This window comes from Guyanagaster necrorhizus, assembly GCF_019112545.1.
Source record: "Guyanagaster necrorhizus MCA 3950 unplaced genomic scaffold BT62scaffold_54, whole genome shotgun sequence".
NCBI classification, from domain to species: Eukaryota; Fungi; Basidiomycota; class Agaricomycetes; order Agaricales; family Physalacriaceae; genus Guyanagaster; species Guyanagaster necrorhizus.
This window is the reverse complement of record NW_025064933.1, coordinates 204,540-228,866: the sequence shown is the minus strand read 5'-3', so window position 1 is coordinate 228,866 and position 24,327 is coordinate 204,540. Positions and strand designations below refer to the sequence as shown.

The 24,327-nt window shown below is 47.7% G+C and overlaps 11 protein-coding genes and 1 non-coding gene across 12 annotated transcripts; 4 read left to right on the top strand and 8 right to left on the bottom strand.

Moving 5' to 3' along the window:
- On the bottom strand, positions 1-136 carry BT62DRAFT_t183. Its single transcript has one exon. It is a non-coding gene; the product is annotated as a tRNA-Leu (tRNA).
- Positions 137-1,024: 888 nt separating this feature from the next.
- BT62DRAFT_938372 (cytochrome P450) lies at positions 1,025-2,720 on the top strand. The gene is made up of 8 exons (XM_043187531.1): positions 1,025-1,370; positions 1,444-1,591; positions 1,644-1,728; positions 1,771-1,815; positions 1,977-2,014; positions 2,067-2,157; positions 2,326-2,553; positions 2,666-2,720. Exons 1-7 carry the CDS (start codon positions 1,184-1,186, stop codon positions 2,551-2,553), a joined length of 822 nt encoding a protein of 273 aa, XP_043033666.1. The 5' UTR covers positions 1,025-1,183; the 3' UTR covers positions 2,666-2,720.
- A 741-nt stretch (positions 2,721-3,461) lies between these two features.
- BT62DRAFT_1013075 (uncharacterized protein) lies at positions 3,462-3,759 on the bottom strand (the record flags this gene model as incomplete). The annotated part of the gene is made up of 2 exons (XM_043178013.1): positions 3,462-3,507; positions 3,581-3,759. The coding sequence occupies 2 exons, from the start codon at positions 3,757-3,759 to the stop codon at positions 3,462-3,464; spliced, it is 225 nt and encodes a 74-aa protein (XP_043033665.1).
- Positions 3,760-4,105: 346 nt separating this feature from the next.
- Positions 4,106-7,170, top strand: BT62DRAFT_938370 (uncharacterized protein). The gene is made up of 9 exons (XM_043187530.1): positions 4,106-4,734; positions 4,788-5,330; positions 5,380-5,700; positions 5,751-5,956; positions 6,006-6,328; positions 6,382-6,488; positions 6,541-6,794; positions 6,851-7,049; positions 7,109-7,170. Exons 1-9 carry the CDS (start codon positions 4,342-4,344, stop codon positions 7,136-7,138), a joined length of 2,376 nt encoding a protein of 791 aa, XP_043033664.1. The 5' UTR covers positions 4,106-4,341; the 3' UTR covers positions 7,139-7,170.
- A 4,074-nt stretch (positions 7,171-11,244) lies between these two features.
- Positions 11,245-12,052, top strand: BT62DRAFT_911313 (kinase-like protein; the record flags this gene model as incomplete). The annotated part of the gene is made up of 2 exons (XM_043183831.1): positions 11,245-11,700; positions 11,774-12,052. Coding segments are annotated over 2 exons (735 nt in total), but the record flags the coding sequence as incomplete, so codon positions are not given.
- Positions 12,053-12,113: 61 nt separating this feature from the next.
- BT62DRAFT_938369 (uncharacterized protein) lies at positions 12,114-12,489 on the bottom strand (the record flags this gene model as incomplete). The annotated part of the gene is made up of 2 exons (XM_043187529.1): positions 12,114-12,330; positions 12,379-12,489. Coding segments are annotated over 2 exons (213 nt in total), but the record flags the coding sequence as incomplete, so codon positions are not given.
- Positions 12,490-12,973: 484 nt separating this feature from the next.
- BT62DRAFT_938368 (uncharacterized protein) lies at positions 12,974-13,915 on the bottom strand. The gene is made up of 2 exons (XM_043187528.1): positions 13,408-13,915; positions 12,974-13,358 (listed from the first exon to the last, which is right to left on the bottom strand). The coding sequence occupies exons 1-2, from the start codon at positions 13,748-13,750 to the stop codon at positions 13,102-13,104; spliced, it is 600 nt and encodes a 199-aa protein (XP_043033661.1). The 5' UTR covers positions 13,751-13,915; the 3' UTR covers positions 12,974-13,101.
- Positions 13,916-14,862: 947 nt separating this feature from the next.
- Positions 14,863-17,131, bottom strand: BT62DRAFT_911322 (kinase-like protein; the record flags this gene model as incomplete). The annotated part of the gene is made up of 6 exons (XM_043183832.1): positions 14,863-15,084; positions 15,147-15,383; positions 15,439-15,513; positions 15,570-16,287; positions 16,335-17,021; positions 17,058-17,131. The coding sequence occupies 6 exons, from the start codon at positions 17,129-17,131 to the stop codon at positions 14,863-14,865; spliced, it is 2,013 nt and encodes a 670-aa protein (XP_043033660.1).
- A 768-nt stretch (positions 17,132-17,899) lies between these two features.
- On the bottom strand, positions 17,900-19,274 carry BT62DRAFT_983222 (Aldo/keto reductase; the record flags this gene model as incomplete). The annotated part of the gene is made up of 8 exons (XM_043189758.1): positions 17,900-18,058; positions 18,107-18,263; positions 18,320-18,589; positions 18,649-18,680; positions 18,730-18,754; positions 18,807-18,965; positions 19,023-19,113; positions 19,169-19,274. The coding sequence occupies 8 exons, from the start codon at positions 19,272-19,274 to the stop codon at positions 17,900-17,902; spliced, it is 999 nt and encodes a 332-aa protein (XP_043033659.1).
- Positions 19,275-20,273: 999 nt separating this feature from the next.
- BT62DRAFT_641208 (PAP2-domain-containing protein) lies at positions 20,274-22,120 on the bottom strand. Its single transcript, XM_043181731.1, has 2 exons — positions 21,736-22,120; positions 20,274-21,679 (listed from the first exon to the last, which is right to left on the bottom strand). The coding sequence occupies exon 2, from the start codon at positions 21,673-21,675 to the stop codon at positions 20,308-20,310; it is 1,368 nt and encodes a 455-aa protein (XP_043033658.1). The 5' UTR covers positions 21,676-21,679; positions 21,736-22,120; the 3' UTR covers positions 20,274-20,307.
- On the top strand, positions 21,749-22,973 carry BT62DRAFT_1013066 (uncharacterized protein; the record flags this gene model as incomplete). The annotated part of the gene is made up of 5 exons (XM_043178012.1): positions 21,749-21,854; positions 21,956-22,120; positions 22,172-22,705; positions 22,754-22,795; positions 22,846-22,973. 5 exons carry the CDS (start codon positions 21,749-21,751, stop codon positions 22,971-22,973), a joined length of 975 nt encoding a protein of 324 aa, XP_043033657.1.
- A 96-nt stretch (positions 22,974-23,069) lies between these two features.
- On the bottom strand, positions 23,070-24,205 carry BT62DRAFT_1051396 (uncharacterized protein; the record flags this gene model as incomplete). Its single annotated transcript, XM_043178530.1, has 5 exons — positions 23,070-23,403; positions 23,449-23,594; positions 23,648-23,661; positions 23,712-23,836; positions 23,887-24,205. 5 exons carry the CDS (start codon positions 24,203-24,205, stop codon positions 23,135-23,137), a joined length of 873 nt encoding a protein of 290 aa, XP_043033656.1. The 3' UTR covers positions 23,070-23,134.
- Between the last annotated feature and the right edge of the window lie 122 nt (positions 24,206-24,327).

Here is a 24,327-nt window from a genome sequence, read left to right as displayed (position 1 = left end):
TGACGAAAGTGGGACTCGAACCCACGCCCCGAAAGACCAGATAATTCGGTACTCAATAATCGAGTTGATGGAAAGGAACCACTCACGCCCTCCTCCCTCCTTAGTCTGGCGCCTTAGACCACTCGGCCATTTCGCCACACAGAATGCTCGAGAAATACCATCTTCATTGTAAAGAACTCAAAAATGGGGGAGAAAGGGAATTATGGAAGGGGGGGATGGAGGAGACGATCGAAAATTTCGCGTCGATCAAAGTTTGGGATACTTATTATGTAACCGGCTCGTGTGCCCGGGCACCGGTGGTGTAAGAACTGACGTTATCCGGAGAATTACTATTAGTGGCATGGAATTCTATCCTTCCATTTCCTATCTACTGCTGCCGAAGTCGCGGCAATAGCACAGGCAGCCTGCGACGGAAAACATCCATGGCTATAGTGAGCCACTATATAACCACCTCCCAGTCACTCACTAGTACTCTTTGACCTATGATAGCAGGCAAGAATGTTTGACTTTCCGGTTACAGGGTTTACGCTTTCGTTGTTGGATTGAGAATGTCACACAAAGGAGACCCTTCATCAGTTATCATCGTCTAGATTGAGGGTCAAACAAAGACGACATGCAACGACGATACTTCTCGGAAGATGTGAAACGGGGGTTTCTGTGTGCCGTAGAATTATTTGTCCGTAACTCTGCCGGCCCATATCCAGTTTAAAAAAAAGATGATTTCAGCGGCTTTCTCCTATTTGTTATGATCACCCAGAGTTCATATTATTCAACGGGCACACGCCTACATGAGGAGATTTCACGCACACGGGCCATCACTAAAGACTATGCGCTCAGTAGTCGCGCGACGTAAAAAATTCATCCATACCGTACGTCATCCATCTTGAACCTGTACACCCACGTCGTCGCCAAATAGCCCTGCGAGATATGTTTTCGACTAAGTTCACCTTCACTGGAGATTGGGTTCTTCGTGCGTAATGAAAGCTTTGTGCTTGACCCTTCCTGACATTTCCTCCCTCGAAAGGAAAAACGAGAAGTATTGTGAAATCGATTACTCGAGGTCCCCGGACTGTGGAACTGATGACAAGAAGAAAATTAGGTGCTCATACCAGGAATTCGATCCGCATGATGAATTAGTCTATCATATCAAGAACCCTCCAGTTTATGTCTGCTTCGAGCCGCGATGACATACATATCGTCTCTGTGGTTTCTTGCTGCCGTTGCTGTCGTCACTTTTACCATCGTTGGTTGCATCCGTAGCTCTTGGCGCAAGCTCCCACCTGGACACAGAGGTCTTCCTCTCATTGACAATATTCTCCAGCTTCATGGGAAACAATGGCTCACATTCACCGAGCTCGGCAAGAAATACGGTATGCCCTCTTCATCTGAACATGATGCCTAGTTTCAGACTATGCCCTAGGCGACCTATGTACTTCAATATAGCCGGACAACCTCTCGTGGTCATCCACTCCCTCAAAGTTGCAACAGATCTCTTCGATCGTGCAAAAATTTCCGATCGCCCTCGCAACATCGTCACCTCAGATATAATGACTGGAGGAATGTTCGTCGCGTTCGCTCGCTACGGAAATGCGTAAGTTTCTGGCCTTGCTTGTCTAATAGACGTATTTGATATCGTACTTTAGATGGCGGCATATGCGCAAAGCAGCTCACGAGGGCTTCAACAAAGCGGTCGTGAACCAGTACCATCTAATACAAATCACAGAAGCCGTTCTCCTCACAGCTGATTTGTTGGCGGACCCTGGACGTTAGGTGTCGCGCATTCACCGCACCGTCGCATCTTCTATCATGTCCATTGTATATGATAGGCCTCCAACTTCGGAACAAGACCCATCGATCAAAAAGACCAATGACTTTACAACATGATTAACTCGTGCTGCTATGCCCGGTGCTCACCTTGTGAGTTCTGCTCTCATCCACTAAGCCCGACCTCTGATTAATGCATTGCGATCCCAAAGGTGGAGTCTTTCCCCCGGATGCTGCGTATCCCTAGCAAGTAAGATTGTCCAAGACGTCATGGGAACACGAGCTGATGGCTGATTTGTTAGATACGCAAAGTGGAAAAGAGATGTAGAGGGCTGGTACGCCAAAGATTCGTCCATGTTCGAAAGTCTCTTCAACAGCGTCGAAGATCGAGTAGTACGTGCCCGATCCCCGTGTCGTTGCAGCTGATACACATTCATTTCCGTTAGGCCAAAGGCGAGGAGCGTCCCAGCTTCGCGGCTACTCTGGCTCAAGCCGCCGGAAGACGTGGGCTGACTGAACACGAAAACTCTTGGCTGGCGGGGACCATGTATATCTTTTCAGACCCCTCCTGATTTCCTTAACACCCGATTCTTCGACAGCGCAGCTGGTGCTGAGTCGAACTCAGCGGCCATGTCCTGGTGGATGCTCGCCATGGTCTTGTATCCCGATGTGCAGAATCGAGCCCAAGCAGAACTCGATATGATCGACTCCCCACATTCGCCGACTATGACTATTTACCGTATGTCCGTGCAATGGTCAAGGAAACTCTCAGATGGCGTGCAGTGGTAAGCTTGTCTCTCTCGACCCCTCGTTTGATGCGAACCGATCTCTCCCATGCAGGACCCAATTGGTTCGTACGGCTTCCGGGATACATATGCATGAGTCTGATGGTCAGTTTCCAGGGCTTCCTCGTCGATCGAAAGAGGACGATGTATATAACGGATATTTCATCCCCGTAAGTATAAATGACGTTTTGCCTCCTACCGTCCTCATCTGCCATGCACAGGCCCGGTAGGGCAGATTGTCCATATCTTCAATGTCAGGCAGCTTGCGTCGCTAGGAAATATCGCATTCTTTCAACATGGGATAGATCGCCTGGTTCAAGGTCGACTCTCCTCTCAACTTGATACGGACATTCAATGCTGCGGGATGTGTCTGGCTGACTGAATCGTCCTCTGCAGTTGGCAGCCAAGCTCATCCATTGGATAATCCTCAACACAAACGAATTCTAATAGTTGGAAACCATGTGTGAAACCATTGAGAAGGTAGAATTATCACGAAGGACTTCGACAGTGAGTCCCCTCAAGATTGAGTAACTGAGGGAAGCCCGAAGGAATAACTGATTTTCCTTGATTCTGGATAAACACCCAAGATCAGTGACCAGTGACTCGAACTGTCATCAACTGCTGGTTAGGTGAGAAGCAAATTTCTTCTTCGTAACGTATATTCGATGGGAGAATGAACCGGGGATGATGCTTGTTTCGAGCTTCGTGATCGCGCAAGTCTCAGGTTTTTGTGATAATAGACGAATAACCGTGACTTGAAAGGTGCACCCCAGCAACCCCGATGCCCCCTTGACAGTGGCAGTGACAGGAATATTGTGTGAGAGTGACGCGTCGACAACCAATATACTCAAGTGGATCACTCTTGTCTCTTACCCAGCGAATCCCGATGAACGTGTGCGAAACGCAAAAACTTCAGGCATCTCCCGTCTGCTGGAGGAGCTGAAATGAATCCTGAAGTCTATGGACGAGCAGTGGCAATCGGCGGGCGCTTGAGAATGCAGAAGCTTTTTAAATCAGGTTAAGTAATTGACGGAGGACGGGACCAAGACGAGGCAACCGCTTTCACGAAGCCGAGTCCCGACCCATGCAGCTTCATACCGGAACGCATGACTATCTCCACGGTGTCAGTGATATCACTGAGGACGGCTGCCAAAGCGCCTATCCCCGATGTCAATGCCATATGGAATGTTTGCAGATTCGGGGAATTCATGCTGTGTAGCCGAGAAAGGACAACCAAGTTAATTGCGTCCTTGCTCTAGTACTGCAGATGACCGGAAGCTCGTCGGCAAATAGAAACGAAAGCATTGTCGAAGTTGCCTGGACTTGGATACACGTTACACCTGCTTCGACATAAGGGCCATCTCAAGTTCCGAGGCCTCCCTTCTGACCGAAGGTGAGGCTGGCACGGACTCTGGCAACGTTTTTCTTGACCACATGAACAAAATATTGGGGCAACCTTATCAGAACGAGGTTTCAATGAGGTGGCGGAACAAGTATGGCCGAAGGGCCGGTCAGCAGCATCGACCCGTCAATAGGTAAATTTCAGTCTGAAAGATAAGCATTAATGCAGATACTTGTGCCCAAGTAACAGGTAGGACTTGTCAAGACAGGATATGACTAATTATCGGCACGAGACCCGGAGATCCGGGCGGTGCTGGCAACAATCCTTATCTCGCCCCTTTCAGCAGTGTTGCGTACGCAAGCTTCTTTGAACATCAACCACCACCATCGCCTATATATTGCTCCTCCTGCGACCTGCTACGATATCCAACTTTCTGTCCCCTCTTTCTCAATGCGTTGTTTAGTCATCGCATCGCTGGCCGCCCTAGCGGTAGCCCACTCGAGTCGCACGAGCCCAACGCGGCAACGGAAGTCATTGGGCTTCGGTCCTGTTCATCCTCATGCCGTGTATCGCTCCAGTCCTTACCAGATTACCACAAACGGTTTCCTTCCTTTAGCTCTCATAGAGGACCCTTTTGAGGTCGCGAAGCTCTTTATAGAAGATATCCTGGTCGACCAGCTGTCAGATACCAGCTCTTATAGAATTCGGAAGGATTCCTATACCGACAAGAACACGGGCATTACCCATATCTACGTTCGCCAGATTGTCAATGGCTTAGAGGTTGTTGATGGAGATATGAACATCAATATAAAGGGTGGTTTGGTGATATCATATGGTAACTCGGTAAGTTTTGCGCTTTCTCGCCCATGAAGCTTTCCCCCCTAACTTGTTTTCAGTTCTACAAAGGACCGATTCCTCAAGCCTTCTCTAATCCCGACCTCGATGAGATTCGTCACCCCCACCGAGAATACTGCGAGGAACTCGAGGTTGAGATGAAGAGTCGTCTCCATTCGTTCCTGGGACAGCACGGACAGACCGTCATGGAAGAATTCGGTTCTTGGGAGTCTCACCCTGAATTCCGCTCATTCTTTGGACCCCTAGCGCATATACACGCATCCAATTGCCGTGCTACGCATCTTCCTTACGATATGGCCTCTTCGCCTGAGGTCGACTTTGCTGACGTTCGACCTGCTCTTCTCCAGTTTATGCTGGCGGCAACCCCTAACGACAAGATGGTCAATGACATCCTTGCTAACTATGACGAGTATCTCGCAAAGATGTCTGTCTCTCGGGAAGATCACTTTGTTACTCCCGACGAACCTGTCGTGATGTCTATCGATAACGTTCCGGACACCGTCAACCCCGTGAGGTCGAGCTTGACCTACATTCAAGTACCCAACAAGAAGGGTGACAGTACCGACCTCAACTTAGTTTGGAGGGTAAGTAACGATTCTTCTGCTTCGTCATCGCAACCTATATAGCCCTTAGTTCGAAGTTGAGATGCAAGACAACTGGTATGATGCCGCCGTTTCCGCTACTTCCCCTCACCGTATCATCTCTGTCGTCGACTGGGCGTCGGATGCCCCTATCCCTACTCCGGAACCTTCCGTGGCTACTTACAACATCTTCGGTTGGGGTACGAATGATCCTCAGGAAGGTAAACGTATCATCGCGAAGGAGAACTTCGACATTTTGGCATCCCCCGTGGGTTGGCACGCGATTCCTCATACCAACGACCCGTCTTTGAAAGGCGTCAAACTCAATAGCAAACAGTTCTGGAGGAACACCACAACAACCTGGGGTAACAACGTAAGTTGGTATCTGATATAGCTGAACTGCGATAATCGAGGGGTCCGTAGGTCTTTGCACAGGAGAACTGGGAAGGTCAAAACTTATTCATCGACAACTACCGTCCCGACTCGGGTGTCGACAGAGTCTTTGACTACAAATACGCACCCAAGGTTACCGACAAAGTAGACGCGCAAGATGAGGCGTATAGTTACATCAATGCTACTATCACTCAACTGTTCTACACTACCAACATCATACACGACTTCTACTACAGGTACATATACTCTCTCTTCTAGCTTCTTCTTGCTAACTTGCGTCTTCAGGTACGGATTTGATGAGGTGTCTGGCAACTTCCAGCAGTACAACTTTGGTCGTGGAGGTGAGGAGAACGACGCCGTTATTGCCAATGCCCAGGATGGTTCTGGATATAACAATGCCAATTTCATGACACCGCCTGACGGTCGTAACGGACGCATGAGAATGTACTTGTGGAACACTGCTTTGCCCTACAGAGACGGTGATATGGAAGCGGGCATCGTCATCCATGAGTTGAGTCATGGTTTGAGCACTAGGTTGACCGGTGGACCTGCGAGCTCCTCGTGTTTGGGTTGGGGTGAGAGTGGTGGTATGGGTGAGGGCTGGGGAGGTAAACAATGCTGTTGTCCCTTGCATCGCGTCATTACTGATCATGGTATACAGACTTCTTGGCTACCACCATCCGAAGCAAGAGCAAATACTCTGACTTCCCTATGGGTGCATGGGCTGCTAACCGCGAACAGGGTATCAGGAACTACCCCTACTCTCTTGTAAGCTGTACTTGCCACGCTTTATCTTCATCGTCCTAATGTACTTTCGTAGAACGATACCATCAACCCATCGACTTATCAGACTCTGGACAAGCCGGGCTACTGGGGTGTCCATGCCATTGGTGAAGTCTGGGCTCAGATACTCTGGGTTGTCGAACAGCGTCTCATCGCCGTGCACGGGTTCAGCGACGATTTATTCCCTCCTGTCCCCTTGGCTGATGGTACCGTTCCCGAGGGCAACTTCTACCGACCGCGTGCTGGCAAGAAGCCTTTGGTGCCCAAGCATGGCAACACGTTGATCGTCCAGTATGTTTATCTTCTCCTCGTCGCTCTTCGTGGATCTTATCTGCTTCTGCGATTAGGCTCGTCATCAACGGGATGAAACTCCAACCCTGCCGACCAGGCTTCTTCGAAGCTCGTGATGCGATCATTCAAGCTGATGAACAGCTTACTGGGGGAGAGAACTTTTGCACGCTGTGGAGTGCCTTTGGGGAGCGCGGGCTTGGCGTAGATTCGAGGGTTGATGGTAAGACTCCTTGGGGCGGAGGACTTAGAACGAATGTGAGTCGTTTTCTGCTTGTGTGAAGGATATTACTGATGGATAGTTGATTGAATTATAGGGTTATGCCGTTCCCACTGCTTGCCAGTGAGCGTTATTGAAACCATATAATCTGTAACGTGACTATAGTCCATGTACAATTAATTATGACTACGATTTGGGCTTCAATGCATGTGTGATCGATAAGAAAGTGTAATGGAGGTGCGTTATCATTCTTACGATGTTGGTACTTTATTGTCTACAGACAACTGTCACATTTTGATCTTTTATGTGCCGCTTCCTGCACCAGTGAAGTACTTTACAACTTTGAACGTAGGGGAGTTCGACTTCTTCAACTAATGACATACAAACGATTGACAGATAATGTCCCCGTTATCGTGATCTTGTTTGAGGGCTTGACAAGAGTGTACTTGAGAATGATGAGGAAGATACAGCATGTGCGACTGAAAGAAGAAGTGTCCCTTGATTCCGCCTTTCGAGTTTTACGACAGAATATGAATTTTTAGTAGTTTAAACCCAGTGGGTGAACCGGAGACAGAGGAACCCTACACGTACTCTGTGTTGAGCATGGCGAGAGTTGACCGCAAGCCACGGATTATAATTAGGGTACATACCTTATTTGCCTTTTTTTTTTTTCATCGCAACATCTCAGCGTTCAACTACAATCTTCACGCTGAGATGTACGTATAGATATATTCTACTACTATGATTCTATTGCTAACCATACCTATAGATATACTACGTATTCATTTACATTCAGTAGGTACAGTATAGCGCTCAACTACCATCTTCACACAGAGATATATACTACGTACTCAGTTACATTTAATAGTCAATAGTTCTCTCTCGCAACCGTGTTCCTCCTTCACATACGCCCCGGTCCACTGCTCAAGATTCTGCATCTGCAAATACCAGCATTAGCATACCCAGAATGCCTGATACAATGAAAGACCAACCATTTGCTCATATGACAGGGCTTTTGGGGATGTTTTGATGTCGAGGTAAGTTGGAAGATACTGTTGTGCTGGACATTCAAAGCTGATGATGCATAACATGGTCCTCGGTAGCCCACCAATTCGCCACGCAAATGTATACCCAGTTAGCATTCAATATTTATGTCAATTTTTATTCAGACCGCAATATCTAAGATAAAAGCAAGCTGCTTCAACAAAAGGGAATATGACTATGTTCTACGGCACCTACCATTCATACTGAATTGCCTAATGCTACTCTCGCCATCAAGGGGACATCTGCATATGTCCAAGTATAACGCACATCTGAAGATTTAGCCTGACAATTTGCACCGTGATTTGAAACAGTGACCTTTTCCCTCTATTTTCATACATCTAATCCCAGCTGCCGAGCTTCCCAACTGCTGAAAGGAGTTCATTGCTACCATGATTAAGATGATACTTGATTTAATGGCATAGGATAAGAGCAGGAATAGCTTTGTTGATGTCTTGTGCTCTGCTATCAATGGGATGGGTGGGTGGCCTATACAGTGCAGAAGTTGGTGGGCATGATTAGTGATTGTTGTCTTCAGCCTTATATAGAGGCATGGATGAGAAGCATAAAGGATGTCAAGGCTCCAGTTATGGTAAATGTTGCAAAGGAGGATGAGAGGCTTATACTGGTGCCAGAAGAAGAGGAAGAAGATCTTGGAGCTTTGCATTGGATGCTAGGAGCAAGAATCATGCAAGTGCCTAGGGGTCATATGGACTTTCTTGAATATGACTTGGTTCTTACAGGGCTCTAAGAAAGGTATCTCTGACTTTGATTCACTTTCAGTGTCATATTCAGCTAGAGAGATCACTGGAATTGAATTCAGATTGAATTTGGATTGTACTTGTATGTATAAACTGTACAATGAAAAGCTAGAAGTGTTACCCTCTGAGTAGCATTTGTTGTACAGAACTCTGGATTGAAAGGCATAACTTTGTCCAAGTATTCAATCTGCCTCTTAGACAGTGGTATGTCCAGCACCTTTATATTTCCCTTGGTGTCCACTTTATACCAAAGCTCAGATGAACTGGGCTTGTAACCTCATCTTCCCAAGCATCCACAACAGAGCTCAAGATTGCATTGTCAATGCCCATGCATGAATTCCAATGGTGTATCCAGATTCCCACATTGTGGAAGTCAATGTTACACTCACACCCCAAACAGACTAGCTGGCCCAGATGCATGCATGCCCATGACTCAGATTTGAGGAAATGTAGAAGACTGCTCCTGTCACTGTTGTGTTCATAATTGGGGATTGTAAAGGCTTTGTGGATGGTGAATACAGGACCATCAAAGGAGGATACATAGAAGGATTCTTTCTGGCATGAGCTTAGCTTGCAGGAAGGAGAAGCAGCTATTAGAGAAGGACACAGGGGTGCACCAAAGGGTTCATGTATGGCAACTATTATTAGGTTAGGGTAGTGGAACCACCATCTGCATCTTGATTTTCCATTGATGCCACATCAGCAAGGATGGATGTGTATCCTTATGTAGACTGGCTGGCCCAGCCTGATGGTGAATAAGAGGATGAGGCTGACACTTCAATCCTGGAATTGAACTGTGTCAAGTCCATTGTCATTCCAGTATTTTGCTGTGGGAATGGGTCATAGCATCTGAGGTTGGAAAAGTTATTGCCAGTGACAACTGCTGCAGATTCTGGATCTCCTAATGTCATAGCAGAAAGCTGCAAGGCACCAACAGATTGAGAAGAGAGTGCATTCATTGCAAGAGGAGGACTGCAGATGAAGAGGGAAGGAGAATAGGACAGTCAATATGCTATTGTGAGGGGCTGTTCTCAGAAGGAAAGAACAAATGAAGGTGGTTTTATTACTTGGACCATTGACATGTTTTAATGGTGAACAATCATAGACATGATCAGCACCTAGGGGTTTCAAGTTTGAGTGAAAAAATGGGACAAGAAAGGAATAATATTGGCACCAACCAACTTGAAGGGGATTTGACAAGAAATGCTAGTAGCATAAGCCCATGCAAGCAATTTTCATTGTCTCAGAAAAGATTCCATTAGTCAACTCTTCCTGGACCAGCATAACCATAACAATGAGTGATGTATCTAAAATATCTTTCACTTTTTTCTTCAGATTTTGAACACCACCTGGCTTCACTTCTTACCTTCATCATCAATTGCTACATGCCTCATTCTCAATTTTTAGCCCAAAAATGCTGGGTTGGCATATCTGGAGGAGCATTCTATCAGATGACTTTGAGTACTAGGATTTTAGAACCAGTCTTAGTTGGTACATAGTAAAAGTAAGCATATTCTGGGTCTTTTTCCTGTTTTTTCTTTACCTAGAGAATATCTCTTGCTGCTCTGACTGGAGGGGTGTATAAGGATGTAAAAGGTTAATCTCAGATAGGAGTCACTTCTTCTATTGATGGAGGAGCATAAGCAATGATGGCAGACAAGTTTCAATATTGCTGGCTTTTTGAACTGCTGGCCTTCTCATACTATTTGATCTTTTCTGAAGAAATGGTTTGATGTGGATTTAGTGAAGATTGCCATCATTGGGCCATTGTGACATTCTTGTGTGAGACCCTGAAGCTTCATGTGGATGCTGTCCCTGCTAAACCATCACCAGAGGAGCTGTTGAGAGTGATTGTAGGCATGGATGCAGCCTGTTGATTGACAGAATGATGCTATTATTGCAGGCTTGAGTATGAAAGCATGTGGAGTCACACAACAGGTAGGCATCAATTCATCAGAGAGGTGACTTGCTTATATATTGTATAGAAATTGTTTGCTGTTGCATGTGGGCAATAAATGTTCTTGGAACCTTCATATGCAATCTTTTTGGCTCATTTTCTTACTTCACTGCTGTCAAATCCACACAATGTATGCACTGTTTGCCTGATTTCTCATTATGCTCACTCATCTATTCACAGAGGTCATCATCTGCTGAGAAACCAGTGGTGGGAAATTCGTTTCATGTAGATTGTCCATCTCTTAGACATCTTCATGAGCCTTGTGGTGCTATGAGACATGGATTGATTGAGTCACTGTGGAAAAATCTTGTATCACTTCATCTCATATTCTGTGGAACCAAAATGTCTCCTTTGACTTGAGGGGCCATATTCAAAGACCTGGCAGCCTTGGATGCTTGTTTCTCTGGAGCCATGAAAAAACATGTGCCTCCTCTGTGAAGGAGGTGTTAGAAGATATCCGTGCCTTATACCAGTATGTTTCACTTTCGATCGTTTACCTTTTATATCAACCTCCTGTCCTTACGATTACTTATATACTTCACCCGTAGTTACCCACATACCTCAGTCGTTCTACCATCGCCGTGCCCGACTGAGGTATGTATATACTATCACAATATCCACAACTATTACTTACACTCATTCATAGTGAATACTTACATTGTCCCTCTATTAGGAGGCAATCTCTTTGACAGGATTCTCCAGAAATCCTTCTACCTGCGAGATGACAGGGTGCGAAACGTCTTTTTCCAGCTCATCAATGCTGTCGTATTCTGTAACGAAAACAGCGTGTACCATCGTGATATCAAGCCAGAGAATATTCCTTGTTCAGAGGATGATTCAGGGATTTATCTCACCGACTTTGGTATGTCGACACAGAACGAGACCCCGACTTTCCATGAGTGCGGGAGCATGGAGTGCATGAGTCCTGGTGTGTCTTTTTGTTCATATATGCGCCCATCCTGGCTGACTTTTACCAGAATGTATAGGGAAAGAGTTCGGTTAGATGCCCGACAGAAGATACTCTACTCGGACAAATGATATCTGGTCTCTCGGTGTCGTTCTCACAACGATGGTCACTAGGTGTGCTCCTTGGGCGATGGCGGTGACGACAGACTATTCCTTCAACCCATCTCTTCAGGATGGAGATCACCTAAGACGCTTCTTGCTAGGTATATCTCCAGGCGCCTGTACCATCCTTAAGAAGATCTTCCGTCTGGAACCTCGCAGTCATATTTCCTTGGCTGATCTTCAACGTGAAATTACTGAACTCGAGACATTCTTCTCCGACGAACCTCCTTCCGATTCCTCGTCTCACAATTCTCCTGTTCTCCAACGCTCCATCTCATCGCTAGGCTCCACCCCTCTGAGCGAGATTGGTGCGATGCGTATCGATGACACTGATGTTCTTCTAGTCGCCCGCAGTACAATAAAAGCAGGTGTCACGAGTGATGACTCTCTTGCGCTCGATCTTCGGGCAATCCATCTTGTCGGTGCTGACAAGCCTGTCAGCGCTCCAGCCGTCATGAACTCTCAATTCGTAGGCGATGAGAGTGGCATAATGTCCGTACCGCCATCATTGCAGGCTTTCCATCCCGTGATGTCCTCCAGATCGATTGCTTCGTTGGTGGACAGTGATGGACCTATAGCGCCAGAGACTCACCCAGTTCACGGCGATGTCAGTGAGGTGCCGGACATGGAGGAAGGCGAAGGTATTGGCGAGGTGGACATAGCATTAGTAGTCAAGGATGACGAGAATGATATTCAGCCGGCTGATTTGGCTGACGGCGCTGGTTTGCAGAAGAGACGAGGGTTCTTCCGGCGGTTTGTTCAGAAACTGGTTACGTCTTGGAATAGGTTGTCGAGGATTTTTCCTTTGCTTTAAGTTATATGCAACATCCTATGCCACAACTCTAAATCATGCATTGATTTTATTCAATATCTGGTTTTTTTTGAGTTCCATGAAACGGAGACTGGAAAGGTCGGACATATTTTCTTTTCAATGTCTTAAGCATCATTATCGCAACATCAACTTGCCTCCTCTTCCACCTTCACTGAGCACTGATGGCAAGGCTTGACACTATCGACGAAGAAGCTCTGGAGTGCATCTTCTGGCTTGTTGATCGATGATACATGTAAAATCTGTGCTCTTTGAGAGAATTGGAGTTACAGTTATGATTCAGCTGAGAAACGCTTAGATTTTGTGGTAAGCCATACGGTTTCTAATATACATTTTACTTATGTCAATGGCTGTAGCTACCTTTACAACAAGGACTCCGTAACCTTCACCGCCTTGAAAAACTCCATTTAAATCTGAAAAAGATCCCATCACCATTAAACATGAAAAATTTGCGTACGTTCTCCGAGGATATTATTGCTGAAGAACGGAACTTCACTATGGCAGTGTGAAGCACAGTAGAACCATAGATAGTGGGCGTACATGACAACCTCACCATATCTTGAATTATCCTCCGCAGAAATTGAAACCTCAAATGGAGGCAGCTGGCAATCTTCAATGTATGCGGCTGTATCGTTGTCCTCAGCGAATGCAGACGTTGGAGAGCTCGTCCGCTGACATTTAGCATTTTGTTCTTTCGTCTGAGGAATCAGGCTACTGCCGCATGGTGAGCAGACTCTTACCACCGTGGATACCAGCATAGCCAGACAGTAGAAGACAGTCCTCATCTTCAGTGTCGGAATCGTGCTTGGTATTGGGGCAGAAAGTGGGCGATGTTCTAGGTGATGGTCGATGTTCAAGGGTCACATTACCCTTTGTGTCGCTGACCACGATGACGTCCAGGGCCAACGTTCTCCTCCTTCGCGAACCTACGCCGTCCTCCGAGAGTGGCCAGGACCGGTATGAAGCCATCTTTACTGCAGCAAACTCCACGCCTTTCTCGATTTCAGTGCTCGAGATCGTGCTCACGAACACCAATGAACTCGCGTCCGTAACGGCACCGGGTGATTTCGATGGAGTTGTCATGACTAGCGCATGCTCATGCAAGGCCTGACACAAGGCGAATGGTGCAGCCAAGACCGGTACATGTCGCATTCACTTGCGAGAATTTTGTTCTCAATTTCAGCGACAGAATGTCCGTTCTATGTCGCCGGGAAGGCTACCAGCTCCTTCTCGACCCGAAACCACCACATCAACTCGAGCATCAGTGAACTGGCTTTCGATGGCTCGCTTCACTGATACTACATCCGTCGCCGTCCACATCGTACTCACCTGTACGACCAGCGCCATCAAATCAGGGAATCTACGCTCGGGCAAAAGATTGTCCAAGCCCTTCCACACAGCGTAATCGCCTATATGAATACCAAGCGTGATACAAAAGGTGATACGTTCAATCTCGTCGCACTGTCTGAAATTCCCGATCCACCATTCGAGCAGGCGTTGGTCGACGGCGCTGTCGATATCAGAGTGGTAGTCCCACAGGAACTACATACAAGGGAGGAGGCCTTGAGGGACTGAGGGTCGTCGATTAAGAAATCAAGAATAGAATCCACTAGCTCTTGAGGTAACCTAGTGAAGCAAAAACATCTACAAAGATCAGATTCTCTGCTCGAGTAAGACGAAGTAGAGAGTACCTCGATCCTCTAATAATAGGAGAACAGGAGAGTTGTCTCGTGACCACAAATACGGTCGCGTGGTCTCTGCATAGGCGTAACATCCTGTAGCCATATCGTCGCACGAGCAAGGTTAGTACTGTATAACCAAATGACAAATAAATCCTTCTTTTCCAAACATGCCTCGCCAACTCCTAGCAGCGTCGAGCGTAACAAAAAGAAACAGGTGCTGTTCAACCATCAGCATGAATAATTGCCCAGTCTACGTTCTCGTCCAGAGAGTGTACTAGGGTTATGCTTAGTGCTCTTCAACGTCTGTTATTTGTCGTAGGAAGACTTATCAATTGTGAGCCGAGGAAAGGTGAAACTGACAAGGATTTCATAGACGAAAAGATGACATAGTCAAATTCGGACGGCTTTCTCTACGGATACGCAGGCAGGGTAAAATGGCCACTGAAAGATATCAGACGATGATAGAATCTGCAGCTGCTCCGTAAAGAATGAATAAAAATGGGTATAATCAAATCACGAACCTATTCCAGCCTCCAGCCTTCTCAAGCATTCTAACACCTCGCCCATCTTGGGCCTCAACGCAGGTTCTTGTCTCCAGCAAGCATCCAACAACATATTAAACGACTCGGAATCAGGCATTGATGCGCCCCTGGAAGGCTTGATCCCTCTCATTATATCAATCATTACTCCAGGGTCATGCTTCCGACATGGGTAGGGCAGAGCGCCGGTCATAATCTGTCCGGCGCGACGCACACGTCGGTAAGTTTTGAAATAAAAATGGAAGACATGAAACAAACCTCTAGACAGACCGAGCCGAAAGCATACACATCAGTCGCCGTGGTGACCCGCAGCACCTTCGCCTCTGACTCGTCCTCAACAAGGGCCAGAATCATCTCCGGTGCCATCCACCGCATTGTCCCAGCAAAGAACGAAGAACATGCTATCCCAGCTGATGTCGAGAAGTCTGACATAACCTTGCTCAGACCGAAGTCAGTTATGATAGCGTAGCCTTGGCAGTCAATCAAGATATTCCCCTGTCATTGAGGGAAAGAGACGTTTGAGAGAATAAAGACAACCCGAGTAACCTACCCCTTTCAGATCACCGTGAACAATGGGAGGCTTGAAATCATGAAGATAGGTTACGCCGGATGCGACTTGGCTCATCTACATCCAGTGGTCAACAGAAATCTATAACAAGAAGAGCTGAAGAAAGTACCTACCAGTTTCATCCGAATTGCCCCTGGATTCACGCTCTTCAGATAATGCTTGATAGTCCCATGCTCGCACCACGCCGAAACCATCCCCACGCTCATCTCGGTCTGCACAATCCCGTATAACTGGGATACATTCCTATGGCATAGATGATGCCAAGTCACCACTTCTGCTTGCAGTCTCTTCAAGAGTTTCTCCTTGACGTCCTGCACCATCACTCGCCGTAAAAACTTGACGGCCACCGTCCTTTCCTTCCTCTCCACTCGATCCCACCACTTTCCCTTCCATACATCGCTGAAAGCCCCACATGCTACCGCATCTTTGCCTATCATCGTCACGTCATCTGTCAGGTCAGTGACAGCAACGTCGCCCCTGACCACAAGCATCTTCGTTACATTCTCTTGCAGAAACTTTTGCCGGCATCGCTGCTTCAGCCGACTGTAGTCCACGAAGAGTTCAGGAATCCATCTGCATCGGAATTCGTCATACGACGAAATTGAACGCGTGATGGAAGAGAGGGAAGAAAAGTACAGCTTTGGTGATGATGATGACTGGTTCATACGGGGCACCGCAGAGAGGATCATAGCATTGCGGAGGTGAACATCGATCTCGGCCTCGATGTCAAGAGCGATTGCGGTAGCACGTTGATGAGTGGATTTGGCACTCTTGCCGAGAAGGTATAAAGCAACAGAAGGAAGGATCGGGAAGAAGAAATCCCACAGGCTACTGCCAAATCAATAAGAATATCAATACCAATCACGAGCTGATCTTACGCGTTTTTCTCCCCAGCACCGAGTCCAAAACTCTCATCCAGTGTGCCATAGCACGCGTCTGGCAATAGAAATTCGACATTCTCGTCAGCTGCGACACCTACAAAGATCTGAGATTCCTCAGCAACATCCCAGCAATACGTGTCAATAGCGTTTTTGATAACGTCTTGACTGATAGGCGTCTCATCGGCTACCCAAGCCGTGGACTTGATGTTGGAGTCGGAACCAAGAAATCTGGCAATGGACTTGAAGAAGGTTCTGCGTCGCACCTGGGTGAATAGATACCCGTACGGTGCAACATCCAGGTTATCTTTTGTTCCAGAGCCGTATAGAATTTGATGCACAATTTCAGAGTACTGGGGACTGTTCCTGAAGCGAAGGAAGACGAGATATTTGATAAGGAGACAAGACTTCAAGGGGTCAAGAGGAATAGATCGTCTCGAGTAGGCACCTTTGGGTTCAGGGAGGCGGATGGCACGGATAATTTCGCAGAGGATTTCTTCAGCTCGATATTGCAGCTTGGAGAAACACGCCTCTGCCTCCGAAAGCGCTCGCTGAGTCCCAGTATATAATTCTTCCTGAATTAGGTCTTGAAATATAGATACGCCGGACTCGATACCACGCGAATGTACCTCGGAGAGTTCATTCGCATATACATCGTATCGGTGCATAGGCACTGAGCCATGATCACTGTCAAGAAGTTACTAGAGATTCAAGGAAGCGAACACGTGGGCGCACATGTTCAATGTCCAGAAATCCTGCAGAAATTTGGGAAAGTAGTTTGGAACCGTGACTGACATTCTGCAGTGATAGTCAATAGAAACGTGAGTAGAACGGTAAACTTTCTGTCATCACTCACCAAGCTCTTCACCACACCAGAGGGCATTCTCTAAGGAGTGATGGTTAAGGAAAAGAGATGAAAAGTGGCAGTGACGTAGACGAGCACTCTACGTCGTACAGCCTTATATCAGGTTTGCACCTGCACGTACTCCAAGGCACTCCACGACCAGCGCCTATCAGAGAGTGGCAACTTCATCTCCATCTCCATCAATTTGTATCTCGTGTTTTCCCCGTGACGCAAATCCCCACCAGCATTTCAGCAAAGCGCCGGTCCGCTGAATTGGAGAACCACCACCATCAGATCTAATAGCCCGAAGTTGGGCTTTGCGAATGAACAGCCTCTATCATAGCATAGCATTTCATCATCCACTTTGATATCATTGAGGGCGATGAGGATATAGCGTTTACCGGTCACAGGATACGTTTATGCATCATCACTGGCACAGCTCTGGGGCAGATAATGATAATCAGCTTGTGAGGATTTTATCCCATTGTTTTTAGATGTTCGTAAATACTTATATGTACCACAACTCGGAGCACATGCTTGATCATGCCTCCGATCTCGTCAATAAATGCTAATATTTAATGGCGTTTGATCACCTAATAATGAGATCCAAGTGCAGATTCAGACCGAGGAGTCCAGTGGTCCAGAAGCGTCTTTGCCCTTGAATGAAAACATATATTGGTATGAACGTTAGTCTCGTGAACGGCCCTCCGTCGGATTAAAGCTACTTGGATAACTCGGGTGTCGCCTTCAATACAGTTGCCATCCCGGCTTCTGAATACCTTTCTCCAGGAACATCGCTTTCCTCCGCGAGTTTACGAATAGCAACAACCTCTTCTTGGCTAAGCTTAACCTTAGCCGCACCCAGGTTTTCTTCCAGATACTAGGGAACAAGTCAGTGTAAGACAACGGGGTATAACGACACGAATACCCTGATCTTCTTCGTCCCAGGAATAACGACAAAATCGTCACCTTGTGCAAGGATCCAAGCGAGGGTGACCTGACCAGGAGTCGCGTTATGCTTTGATGCGATGGCCTTCAAATGATCAACAAGATTAAGAATCTTCGGGAAGTTCTCCTTGGAATACCTGTAAACGCATCATCACTGCTGCGCTCTCAAGCAGGCGAGCTCAAGGATACCCACTTGGGAATGGTCCTACGGAAATCTCCTTCTTCAAAGTCGTCGGGAGACTTGTATTGACCAGTGATGACGCCCCTAGCCAAAGGAGAATATGCGACGACCGTGACACCCAGTTCTCTGGCTGTTTGCAAGATCGCGAGTTTCGGGTCTTCGATATGGAGGGCGAGGGGAGAATACTCGACCTGAATGGCAGAGATTGGATAGATGGCATGTGCTCGACGAAGGTCCTTGGCTGTGCACTCTGATAAGCCGAGATACTTCACTTTTCCCTCCCTGGCGGAGCATTTCGGCGTCAGTACAAGTAAGAAACAATCTATAAACTGTGAACTTACTTAACGAGCTCAGCCATCGCAGCGACGGTATGCTGAAGAATAGTCAGATTGAGGTTATCGGGAAGAAAAGAATGGACCGACTTCAATTGGTACGTTACGATCGGGTCTATTCAACGGTAAGAGGTGCGACTGCAGCTCAATTTGAGTGAATCACATACCGGTGCTGATAGTACAGATCGATGTAGTCAACCCCAAAACGTTCGAGGGATTTTGCACATTGCTGTTTAACGTATTCGGGATCGCCCCGACCTCCATTAGCGGTGATGCCGAACTTGGAAGTCAGGAAAATCTCGTTTCGTTTACCCGTCCGCTTGAACCTGAGTATGTGCATGTTGGTCGCACAGTCCGTTTTGCAAATGTAAATGCTGGCATACCATTTCCCAATGAGAAGTTCAGAATCCCCGTAAATGTCGGCGGAGTCCCAGTGCCTGCAACCTTTTTCATATGCAGTATCCAGAATCTGTACTGGGTGTCAGCAAGCGTTCGTATGGGTAGAAAGAGAGCTAGCTAGCCTTGAAACGCTCCTCGTCGGAGTCTACTGCCCCATAGAAAACGCTGAGACCCATAGCACCAAAGCCGATGGGATTGGTCAAGGTGCCGCCAATCTTTCTGAGATTTAAAGCCATGATGGTAGCTGGTAAGAGAGTACGTGCGACCTCTCCTCTTCTATATATCTTGACCAGTTGCTGCATTACTAAACAATTCTCACATATTCCCCCCATGACATGAATCGGTCAAGTCAAAGTGCCCTGGAAAACCGTTCGGTCCCTTCTACCTGGCACTCAGATTCCAGTCTGGGTATGTTTAAATACTGTGCCGAGCTTATCGTAGGATCGACCGAATATATGAAATTCAGGAAGGCCCGCCAGCCGTGTCCTCGTCATCGTCGTTCGGCACGCAAAAATCTTTCCAAAAGAACGATGAGCGGATATACGAAAAATAACGAGTTTCTCACCAATGCTTTCGAAGGATAAAATTAGTGTTCGCAGCGGGGAAGGCATTGTTGTTGAAGGAGACCGCAGCAATGATGGTTTAGATATGAATCCGAATCCGAGTCTACTTGCCGTTTGTTGACAAGACGGGGAATGCTGTTTCTTCCTTACATCCGCCCGCTTACGAGACGAAGCCGGCTGCTGCAGGCACAAACCTAGTCCTTCTTTACAGTCCCAACATACACCACGAGCCGAACTGCCTAGCATTCAACTTGAAAAGCCGATCCTTCTACGCAATAAAGCACTTACTATATATCAGTTGTTACGCTTCCTCACGGTGGCATCATAAATCAGGACCTATTCTACCACTGACACGCTACCAGGCAGACAGCGCGACATTCCTTACGGCGTCAAGCTCAGTTACGGTATCAATCGATATACTTACCGATACTGCACACCGATCTCCTAAAAGAAATACTAGTTGGAAGCATGTTGGAAGCTGTAAGCAAGGAACCATACTTTGATTCGTTATACCCTCCATGTACAGAGAAGACAGACAACAGCGATTCAGAACAGAGGCACCTGGAGAACTATCCCGAGAAATTACCAGACTGTCAGAACCCTGTAACATCGCGCGCGAAGAGTGAAGAGTGGAAATAAATAAGTGCATTGGGCATTACCTCAGCTGTATAAAAAGTTCCGTACGAGATATATAGAACACAGAAATCTAGTCCCTCGCCCCGCGCGTTGGTATAGGTGGGATCACAAAGCCATTGCCACCTATTGAACTCCAGCCATCCTCCCCACCTCTCTCGTTGCCTCTTATAAGACTAGCAATACTAGCTGTATGCCGATGGCCCTTCTTTCGGCCCACCTCGATCGTCCCAGCGCCGTAATTTATAATAAAAGGAGCTCCACTCGTGGGTGTAGCCCCGGGGAGCGGCGATCGATACGTGATGTCCATCTCCTCATCGTCCGAAGCATGTGAGCTCTCACTGAGATCAAAATCTGCCGCTGCGTCTGCCATGACATCCCCTGCTGCCGTTCTCCGCGGTGCCTCGAGATCATATATATCGTATTTGGACCTCTGTCCATAAGTTGTGAGTTCTCCTGGGCCAGCGATCGCTCCTGAACCTTTGAGATTGTCAGGGAGAAAGAGGTAGAAGGTGACGGTGGCGAGGCAGGCGCCGACTACGACATCAATGAGATAGTGATGCGTCAGATACATGGTAGCCCAATACAGCACGCCGGCATAGACCCAGGCGAAACGAGTAGTTTGGGGAAAGAAATGAGAAACGACCAACGCTTCCATCGTTGCGCCCCCGGCGTGGAGAGAGGGAAAGGCGCCGAAGATGACAGGCGCATTGGAGAAGGATATTGTGTACCCGCTGCCATGGAACATATGGTCTATACGGATGAGCCCACCCGGGGATCCCTTCATACCATAGTTGGCTGGGGTCAGGCCGTAGATCAGCTCATACCAAGGCGCGGCACAAGGGAAGATGATCTGGATGAGGACCCCGACAAGCATCATGTACCCGAACGCGCTTGACCAGAAATGGAGGGCCTCCTTGGCTCTAAAAAGCCATAGGAATGCAGCAACGAAGAAGGGAATGGAAAAGTGTCCGACACCGTACGGAATCCAGGCGATGATGTCAAGCACGGGATGAGTAAATCGTGTCAGAATATCGGAAATATTCGCCCCGAACAAAACTGACTCAAGAGTGGGCAGAAGAACAACGGAAATGCTGGGCCTCCACTCGTTTGGAATAAACGTTGACGCAAAAAAGGTAAGGATCCAGGTGAATATTGGTATGGCGGGAAGGAAAAATTGGCAGGTGAGGGGTATCAAAAGCATGATAGCAAAGGCAATGGGTATGAGAAACTTGAGAATGAGGCTAGGAATGAACAATAACCAAAACGCAGCAAGGATCACATGGACGACATAGATGCTGTCGGTGAACGTGAATTCGTGCTTTTGGAGACGGGTAAAGGTGTCTTTGGGCGACAGAGATTTGTCGAGGCGGCCCACGGCTGCCTTGAAGGAGCTCCATAGGGTGACGAAGGACCGGTTCACAACGTCGCGGGCAGTCATTAGCCTGCTAAGAATCGTGGTCAGCGAGAGGTGCCGGTACACAGCCAACCAACTACTCACTATTCTGTCTCTGATGCACCTCGACAAAAAGCTCCTGGACCGTCGTCGTTGGCCAGAATACACAGAATACGTGCACGACGCACTCAGGGCGATGACAGGAGACGGTAACAAAAGGTCAGGTAAGAAAACTACCTCGTACCAGTTTTAGTCATGGGTTCCGGCTCAAACAAACATGACGTAAGATATTTGACCGATTATTTGACACCAAAACCTTGTTTAGGTTGTCGTCCGTTGTCTGCAACCACGATGTCCAAGTCTGCCAAATTTCCCTGGGATTCCCTCAAAGCAGAGACGCTGCGCGCCATCTCTCGCGACATCGGCATAGGATATATTGGAAAACGTGAAACCATACTTTCTCACCTGCAACTTATCCACGAAATCGGCCGTAAGACTTGTCGCCTTCAGTTGTTGCCTCTGTTTTTGACCTATTTTGTAGTGGATAAAGCCCTGCAAAAAATCAAGGATTTACAAGCTATCGAACTAGTTTCGGCGCGCAGTCGTAAGCGCAAGAGTGACGCGGCAGATGTGGAACCAGAAACTCTCCCAAAATCTCGCGCCAAGCGTCGTCGTCCATCAGACGCAGAACCCACCTCTACTCCTCGTCGTACACGTGCCACTACCGCTCTTGAAGAGTCACCTCGTCGGAGTAGCAGGAAGACTAAACCAACTGAGAAAATTTCAGCCAAAACCAGAGCAGCAAAGGCAAAAGCTTCAGCAAAGACCCCCGTCAAGGCTAAGACGTCGAGGAAGAAGGTCTCTGCTCCCAACAGCCGGTCGTCTCAGTTCGATGGCGTCGTTGTTCCTAGGATTAGGCGAACAAGGCCTGGGGATGTAAACGGGGCTGAGGCATGTCCGGCAGCAGAACCAGAGGGAGAGGCGGAAGGGGAATCCGGGACCTCCCCCGTGAAAAAGCAGGAGGCTGATGATGAGGAGAGCAAGGCTTCATCAAGTTATGGAAGCTCGAACAAAGGTGCGTAGTTATATTTTGGCTTGTCCTCCTGCTTATCCTTTGGCATAGAAAACGAAGAGATTCCCAATGGGGAAGATATCAAAGAGCAGGGTGAGCGATAATGGTTTCCGTTGTGAACATTTGCTAATTTAATGATACAGAGCCCGTTGCCCCAAGCTCAGGACTCGACGAAACTTCGGACGCCGACGCTGATGGCTCTCCCGAACCCGCTGAAGGATCCGGCCATGTACAGGCAGAAACTCTCGTCGGGACTGAGGCAACAGCATGATAGCATCTTCTTGGACGCACGTCTGGTTTAGACAAAATTACTGTATAATATGGTTCTCTGATTCTTACATTTGCTTTGTCATTTACTCATTTCTTACACACGTGTAGGATTGTCGTCTGTTGTACATGCTATGAATTTTGGAGACGACGCCTGCGGTCGATTTAGTTATCCAAAGAATATCCAATCGTAATACCTTCATTCTTCTTCTGCGTTTCAATCAGTCGGTCAAGCATCGCCTTTCCCTTATCGGTCAAACCATCACGGAAGATATTCTCTTTCATCCAACTCAACTCATGTTGGAGCACGTTGCGAGCACGCACGGAACCGCCGCGGACGTCCCCCATAGAAGCGTGAAGCGTAGCACGTTTAGCTTTGGAGCTGTACGTACCGAGATGAAGGATATTGTTATTGTAGAAGACGGTGTCTCCGGCTACAGCGGTGAGCCTTCTTTGTTCTAGCAGCGGTAAGAACTTACGTTTCAATATCACAGTGGCAGCACCGGGCATGTCGAATGGATTTACAGGTGCATCCATCGTGGTAGAGTGCATTCGGTGTTCGGGAGTTCGTGGGACGCTGTGCGAACCCGGAACAACATAAAGACAGGCATCTTCGTACAGTGCGCTTCCAGCAAAAGGTGGTGAGACAGGTGGTTTTCGAGGGTGATTGGAGCCTACGTGTTCCATTGGACCTAAGTTGCGGCAACGGTGAGCTATCCAGTACGGAGCCCTAATGTCGTACCCCGTGGTTCCAGAGAGCCAACGCCGCCTTTTCTTCTTCGAAACTAGCGTCTCCCTTCACGTCATCCCGATGCCACCTCAGAGCAAAATCACGCGAGACGGGATTGATCAACAGGTTGAACAGCTCTATCGCACACTGCATCAATATCATCAAAGCGTCATCTACCTCAACTCACCCATCTGCAGATCCCCTTCTTCGCAGCCTAGCAGTTCTTTCACCACATCAGTCAGAGCATCGGATGTGTACCACTGTGCGAAGATAGGATGTCCCAGCTCGGGGTGCATGAGCATCTGCACGCCCCAAGAGTCATCGTTATCCGCATCATACGGCGGGAACTGTTTCCCAACCGTTCGGCGGAGCGCCCAATGCCCGCGCCGCGTACGTTCCACGACGTCTTCACACGCTGCTCGCAGTAGAGGGAGATCAGACGGTGAAACGAGATCGGGGACGATCACGAAGCCTTGAGAGGTGTATCGGTTCTTGAGCGCGGACATGATAAGGTACGATCCATCCATTCATGATTTCAATTCTTACCTACTCTTACTCGGTGGACGGGTACGTATCAATTTTAGATTCTTTGTTGCGTTCAGCTGACGATGGATGAAGATAGCCGGGA

Bases quoted from the DNA above. Each gene is read 5' to 3' on its own strand.
- BT62DRAFT_938372 (XM_043187531.1), top strand. From the start codon at position 1,184: ATGACATACATATCGTCTCTGTGGTTTCTTGCTGCCGTTGCTGTCGTC. The intron at 1,816-1,976 runs GTATATGATAGG...GCGATCCCAAAG, and splicing joins CATCTTCTATCATGTCCATT to GTGGAGTCTTTCCCCCGGAT. The intron at 2,158-2,325 runs GTACGTGCCCGA...ATATCTTTTCAG, and splicing joins ACAGCGTCGAAGATCGAGTA to ACCCCTCCTGATTTCCTTAA.
- BT62DRAFT_938370 (XM_043187530.1), top strand. From the start codon at position 4,342: ATGCGTTGTTTAGTCATCGCATCGCTGGCCGCCCTAGCGGTAGCCCAC. The intron at 4,735-4,787 runs GTAAGTTTTGCG...ACTTGTTTTCAG, and splicing joins TGATATCATATGGTAACTCG to TTCTACAAAGGACCGATTCC. The intron at 6,795-6,850 runs GTATGTTTATCT...TTCTGCGATTAG, and splicing joins GGCAACACGTTGATCGTCCA to GCTCGTCATCAACGGGATGA.
- BT62DRAFT_938368 (XM_043187528.1), bottom strand. From the start codon at position 13,750: ATGACAACTCCATCGAAATCACCCGGTGCCGTTACGGACGCGAGTTCA. The intron at 13,359-13,407 runs GTAAGAGTCTGC...CTCAGACGAAAG, and splicing joins CTATGCTGGTATCCACGGTG to AACAAAATGCTAAATGTCAG.
- BT62DRAFT_641208 (XM_043181731.1), bottom strand. From the start codon at position 21,675: ATGACTGCCCGCGACGTTGTGAACCGGTCCTTCGTCACCCTATGGAGC.